This window comes from Sinocyclocheilus rhinocerous, unplaced genomic scaffold, assembly GCF_001515625.1.
Source record: "Sinocyclocheilus rhinocerous isolate Xijiao unplaced genomic scaffold, SAMN03320098_v1.1 scaffold597, whole genome shotgun sequence".
In the NCBI taxonomy this organism is placed as follows: Eukaryota; Metazoa; Chordata; class Actinopteri; order Cypriniformes; family Cyprinidae; genus Sinocyclocheilus; species Sinocyclocheilus rhinocerous.
Window position 1 is genome coordinate 54,495 of NW_015649570.1, and position 7,304 is coordinate 61,798.

At 36.9% G+C, this 7,304-nt stretch overlaps 1 protein-coding gene across 1 annotated transcript in view; it reads left to right on the forward strand.

Annotated features, from left to right (window-relative positions):
• LOC107710724 (transmembrane protein 248-like) overlaps positions 1–7,304 on the forward strand; it is a 20,937-nt gene that overhangs the window by 2,516 nt on the left and 11,117 nt on the right. The window contains exons 2-4 of the mRNA XM_016515559.1: positions 3,214–3,372; positions 4,089–4,374; positions 5,861–6,011. Of these exons, the coding sequence (XP_016371045.1) occupies positions 3,214–3,372; positions 4,089–4,374; positions 5,861–6,011 (596 nt within the window). The remainder of the gene's footprint in view (positions 1–3,213; positions 3,373–4,088; positions 4,375–5,860; positions 6,012–7,304) is intronic.

Consider the following 7,304-nt stretch of genomic DNA (forward strand, 5'->3'; position numbering starts at 1 on the left):
CCCGAAACACACGTGATAGTTGTCATGCGGTGAATCTGGCCAATCGTGAAATGGCTGTGTCGTCATCAGCGCTCCTGCAGTCGCTCTGAAAAAGCTGCGCCAGCTGAGTCAGCCGGCTGCTCTTGAAACGCTATCGCGGTACTTTGATGCTACACGTGACAGTGACGTGGCGTCGGCGCCGGTTCAAGTCGGACAAAATTTCTAACCGGCATGCACTGCTTCAAGTCAGCCGCCGATGGGTTTGCGCGGCGCCGCATGAAGTCGAACGCACCTATAGTATGCCTGAGTTACAGCAACATCCTGTTTCATTGCGAAACATTAAAATTTGTCAGGCTGCCAGGGACACGCCCTTCAACGAAAACTCAAGATCTTCGCTATTTAGCATCGCAAAGGCCTCACCACCAAATTTGAAAATGTTTGGATTAAAACTGTAGGAAATGGCAAAAAAATAGTCGAGGAAATTCAAAATGGCTGACTTCCTGTTGCGTTTAGACTTTGCTCCAAGATACTTTTTTGTAGGTATTGGGACATTACATGCATGTAGCAAATTTCACGTAGGTGAAACACAGCGGGAGGGGCGCTTCGTTGAAATTTTATAGGTGTTGCTGTCGAGCCATTTTGCCACACCCAATTCTGAAACCCATATCAGATTTCATATTTTCACCAGTTTTGTGAGTTTTGGTGCATGTTTAGGCCCTCAAAAATGCGATTCACTTTGAAGAAGAAGAATAGGGTGCACAGGCCCTAAAAATAAGAATTGTCCATTTTGATTTCATGTTGACTTTAAAGACTAACAGGCATGGTCACCATGATCTATGGTTGTATGAACAACTATGAGAGGATTAAGCTTCTTTTGCGTTTCATATGGGGGAAAAATATTTTGGATTTGGAACAATTTGGGATGAGTAAATAACTACAGAAACAAAATACACCATATATATATTCCAACACAATGAAGAAGAACCCAAGACCATTGCACAGTAAACATACCTTAATAAAAAAAGAATTATTAATAAGAATTATTATTTTTTGTATTTAAAAAAAAAATGCTAGTTAGACCCCTGTCTGTGAAAAATGGGGATGCGAATCGTAAGCAACTTTGGGATTCTGATTCTGATTCTACTTCTACATTACGTTTCCTTTACTACTTATGAGGAAGAAATATTTGTAAAAATACTTCCCAACAGTCTGTTGTCAATTCTTGAGATCATTTCTGGTTAAGCAACAAATATAGGACCTAACAAATCAGAGATACTATTTATGAAATTCTTGTAAAAGGTGTGTTTACACAGACTGTTTAAATGTATAGTTGACCCAAAAATGAAAATTACCCCATGATTTTATATATAAATGTCCTGGCTCTTCCCAGCTTTATAATGGCATTGAATGGTGATCAAGATTTTGAAGCAAAATAAAGTGCATCCATCCATCATAAAAATTGCTACACGTGGAATTGATGCGTTTGTGTAAGAAAAAAATCCATATTTAAAACTTTATAAACCGTAATCTCTAGCTTCCACTAACTGTTGTAAGCGCGTTCACGAGACAGTGGCGTCCCAGCAGATGACGTAGGTGTAGTGTAAACTCCGGTGAGAATATGCTAGTCTCGCGAGAACTCCTTTTGGCTTATATTGAAATCCTCCGACATTTTTCTTTACAAATCCTCATTTTGTACTACTAATTCTGTGACCGGTGTTTTGTTTTGCTCTCTCCTCTGCGCTTCTGCATTCGTCTCCTCACCGGAGCTTAGGCTACGCCTACGTCATACACTGGGACGCCGCTGTCTCGTGAACGCGCATACGACAGTTAGCGGAAGCTAGAGATTATGGTTTATAAAGTTTTAAATATGGATATTTTTCTTACACAAACACATCGCTTCACTTCAGGAGAACTTTATTATCCCCCGGTGTTGTGTGGAGCACATTTCATGATGGATGGACGCACTTTATTTTGCTTCAAAATCTTGACCACCATTTAAGTGAGTAAATCATGGGGTAATTTTCATTTTTGGGTGAACTATCCCTTTAATGGCATTCCACAGACTTTTAGAGGTGGCATATATATTTAATCAGTAGTTGGCCATAATTATATAAACTTACATAGATACCAAAGTGCAGTAAACTAAAACTATATTGCGCTACAAATCTCCACCAATCAGAGAATCGCGACAAGCAAGTTTGAAGTAACATCAGCTTACTACAGCCTTTGTTGATCAGAATGCCAAATTTTACAAAATGGGATTACAAATGCATAACCATTTTTATGATTTTTTTCATAAAATATATGTGAATAATTATGCGTCACTTACTGAATTAAATTAAATATTGAGGAGATCATGTAATGAAGAATGCACGTCCAAGAACCATTAATGGAACTGAACATCACAGGAAAAATTTGGGTCCAATATTTAAAAGAAAAAATGATAGATGGTTGACGTTGGTGATTTTATTTTCATATTCAAAATACAGCCCTTAGGATGGAAATATATGCTTCAGCTCATGATAATCTGTGGTTGTGTTACATATGTTGCATAATGCACAAACTGGCATGAGTTTGTAATCCATGCCAAACTTTTGCTTCTGCAAGTTAAAGAAAAATGAAAAGAGGTTTCTTGATAGTGGCAAGATTTAGATTATAGTATTGTCTCCTTACTCTTTTTGTTAACTCATATATTCAACCGTTGTTTGTTTGAGCTTGTTCTATTATGTGTGTGGGGTGTGTCGTTTCTGCTTGCATTTCTACCCTAAACTGTTTGACAGTATTTCTGGTTGTTTTCAACACGATTGAGTTCTAGTCCTCTAATTATTTTTAAGCTGCAATAATACTTGATTTTGTAATGATTAATCCTTGTTGATATATTGATATTGTGCTTCAGAAGCAAGACTTGGAATCAAGATCTGCCATTGACTAGTGTTTAAGTATGTACATGTGTCTTAATGACTGTAAAGCAAGTTGTGAAACTTCACAGTTCAGCTCTTGTAATACACTGAAGTGAAGAGAGAACAAACAAACTAATAAGACCCAAATATTGACTTGGAGCCATATGTTAGTGCTTAGCAAACCTTTGTGCCTTACAGATAGGATTAAGAACCGGTTCTTATTCAGAAGATGACCGAAGTTAATTGGAATTTACTTCTAGTAAACTCAAAGCCAGTGTTGATGTAGGTGAAAGTTTCCCTAAGCTTGAGAGACGTCTTTTTCCTCTTATTGCAGGTGGTGTTGTTGAATCCACTGGAGAATCTAAAGACCTACATAAGTAACCGTCCACCGCTGGTCATTTTTATGGTCAGCGTCAGTGCTGTGGCTATCGCTTTCCTCACTATAGGATACTTCTTTAAGATCAAGGAGATTAAATCACCTGAAATGACTGAGGTAGGAAATAACTTGGTTTCGCTCAACTGCGTGAGCTGTGAACCTTTGAAAATACTTGAGAATGTAATAGTTCATGATTAGTAGACAAGTGTTATTTTAGTATTATTTTTATACTATTGTTGTATTTATTGATATTTTGAATGAACTTTTTATACTTTCAGTTTTCATTTTAATCGTAGTTTTAAGTTTTAGTAATGTAATTTTTCTATTTCTGTAATTTAATTTTTATAATTCTATATATAGTTTTATTTTCATTTGATTTCAGTTTTAGTTTTAGTAATTTTATTTTTAATTTATTTTAGTTAGGCATCAAGCAACTTTTTTTTTTTTTTAGTTTTTGATCTAATTATATTTTATTTTATTTCAGTTACCGAAAATTATTTCTACTGTAAGAAGTTTGCAGTTCCTTGATGGGAAGCTATATACATTTGAATGTGTACAGCTATATCATTTAGTGGGGAAAGACAATTGAAACAAGATTGTTTAAAGAACACTTAATTTAATTTTTTTTTTTTATTTCATCTAATATTATGTTGTAATTTATTTCAGCTTTGTGTTTTTAAATAGTTTCAGTTAATAATGACAACACTGTAGTAGACATACAGGTATGAGAATGCATGTTCGCCTGGGCATTAATATTGATCAGGAAATGCTGGAGATAAACTTCACATTGGAATTGATCACTTTTGTAATTTTTTTTTTTTGTTTCCTTCTAGGATTGGAACATCTTCCTTCTCCGATTCAACGAGCTTGACTTTTGCATCTCAGAAAACGAGACCCTCAAGCACAGCTTGAATGAGTCAATCTCTTCAGAGAGTACAGTGACCAGCAGTCAAACGCGATCCAGCACCCAGTCACCACCCCTGCTGGAGGACCCGGGTCCAATCAACATCTCTGTGCCCATCACATTGACACTGGATCCGCTGAGGCCATTTGGGGGCTACTCGCGCAATATTACCCACCTTTATGCCAGTGTGCTTGGGCAGCAAGTTGGCCTTGCTGGTATGTCTCTATTTTTTCCTGTGTGTGGGTTTTTGGTGGAAATTTAACTTGGACGTGTGCCATATGATAACATACCTCCATGCGGTCATTGATTTTATCAGCTTTTTTTCTTTTGGCTGTTTTTCACATAGACTGTTTCCCAACTTGCATATTTGTACTGTGCACTAAGAAGTTTGCAGTTCCTTGATTGGAGACTACCTAGGGCTGGACAATAATTCAATATCAATATGTATCGCGATATAATTTTTTTCAATAACGGTGATATGATTTTTAAACACATTTCCGATATTTCGATATACATTACCAGTTTCCCATACATTGATTTATTTGTGCCGTTTGACTGTGATATCAATTTTGGCCATATCGTCCAGCCCTAAGACTACCTATGTTTGAATGTGTACAGTTATATCCTTCAGTGGGGAAAGACCATTAAAACACACTTATGTTTAAATAACATCCTCAAATCATAGATAAAATCGGACCATAATGATATCAATCATTTAGCTTATTCAGTTGAAATCATGCTAAAAATAAAATCGGTCTGGCTAACGTGTATGTGCGCTTTCAAGAAAATGCATTTTCAAGATGCAAATCAGTTAGAAAGTTATCATACTGGCCCATCTCTTCCTTATGCTGTGTCTGATGCACCATCATGAAACTGTGTCTTGACCCACAGAACATGAACTTAACTTTCTGATTCATATTTATATGTACAACAGCCATGGCACCTTCTCTGTGGCATACAGCATTTTGTGATTGAGGTCATATTATTATATTCTCAATCTCCCCTCTCCCTCTAGAGAAAAACCCAAACCCAGAACCAAACCCAGACGTCTTTATTGTTACACGTTGAGTTGTGGGCAGTATTAGCTGAAAAGGAATTTATGGATGCAAACATTGAAACTCAAAATAATATAACATCCAGGCATATTTGGTGTGCTATTTCACATACACTACCATTCAGAAGTTCAGGGCCAACGTTATGCTCAACAAGGCTGCATTTATTTGATGAACAAAGTTTGAAAGAACAGCATTTATTTGAAATGGAAATTTTTATAACTTGAAAATCTTTTGTAACAAATGACATCACATTAATTTCCCTGATCTTACTAACCTCATATTTTAATAGTAATGTACAACATATTTTGATTACATTATATTACTTCTCAAACGAGAAAGCCCTACAGTAGACTGCTGTAGTGAAATTTACAGTGAGCATGTTTAGGAATTTTAAGCAGAATTCAGCCTTGTTGGCCTTGTCTATTTTAGTTAAACAGATCAGATTGGAAAGTTTTTTTTCCTCCTCTCTCCTGGTGTTGTGGCTGAACGTAGTCCAGTTAAAACAATGGTCCATTGTGCACAAAGGGATAACAGTGGGAGAGAGGCCAAGCTGAATACCTTATAGATATCACTTGCAGGCACATCTAAGCTCCCTTTGTTTTGCAGAACATGCTGACACTGTGTGGGTGTGTTTGTGTCATTAAAGGCAGAGAGGCCCATGAAGAGATGAACATCACTTTCACTCTGCCGGTAGCCTGGAACTCAGATGACTGCGTTCTGCATGGTCGTTGTGAGCAGATGGTCTTCAGCACCTGTCTGACCATCACAGCAGCAAGTAATGTCTTCCCAGTCACAGTGTAAGTGTCCATAAAAACATATGTCCCAAATCACCTCAAATTTTTTTCTGTATACTTTTTACTTATATATCAGGATGTCTATCCACTTGTCTTCTGTAGGGTTGCAGGGATGCTGGAAGATTTGGGAAATATCAGTAAATATTAGTAATATTTGTTCTAGCATTCAGAAGGAAAGCTCTCTTTCACTGTAAGTTGAGCCAGATAAGTAGATGTGGATAAATTAAAAAAATAAGATTTTATATATAGTGGATATGCATGTTTTAGTTATCTAATATGCCTGGTATGATGGGCTTTTTGTAAATATATGGGCTTTTTGCCATAGGTTCTCATCTGTGTATTTTCTCTGTAAATTTGTTTATGTGTGTGCTGAGCAACTAAGACATCCGAAATGAGTTTAAAGGGATAGATCACCCAAAAATGAAAATTTGCTGTTATTTTACTCACTCTCAGGCCATCCAAGATGTAGTTATTTTTTTCTTTAGTAGAACAGTAAAGAACATTTTTAATTTAAACTATGGTCCTTGGTGATTTATAAAATTCAAGTCAACGGCTTCTGGCACTTGAGAGTCGAAAAAGCATACACAGGCGAGACTAAATTAATACCTGTGGCTCCTACCGATATATTGAGGTCTGATGAAGCAAAACGATTGATCTGTGCAAGAAAACTGAAGATTATTTACAACATTTTTACCTGTAATCCATAGCCTCAGGCAAACGGTCTGGAGTGATGTCCAGTTTGCAAACGAATCATTGTTCTGAACCGGTTCTTTAAAGTGAACTGGATGAACCAGTTCACCAAATTGGACTGAACCATCTGAAACAATTTGCAGCACAGATCTACAAGTTACTCAATCAAAACTCACTTTCGGACATGACTGACAGTCACTCTGACTCGAAATGATCCAATAAACCAGCATATATGATGATGGTTTTTGCCAACTCATTCAGGGTTCCAGTTACTCCCAACAGTACACTGAACTGAGGAAAAGGTTCACTTGAACTGAAAAACTAAGTTGATGATACAAGCATGAATGAAATGAACACTTAAAGGGTTAGTTCACCCCAAAATGAAAATCCTGTCATTAATTACTCACCCTCATGTCGTTCCAAACCCGTAAGACCTCCGTAAAGCTACGAGAATACTTTTTATGCGCAAAGAAAACAAAAATGATGACTTTATTCAACAATTATTCTCCCCCGAGTTACCGTCTTCCGCCATTTTGGAGAGTATCACAACGCATACACACGCTTTACCCTAAGTGTAAACAACGCTGATTACGCAGATTACGTTCA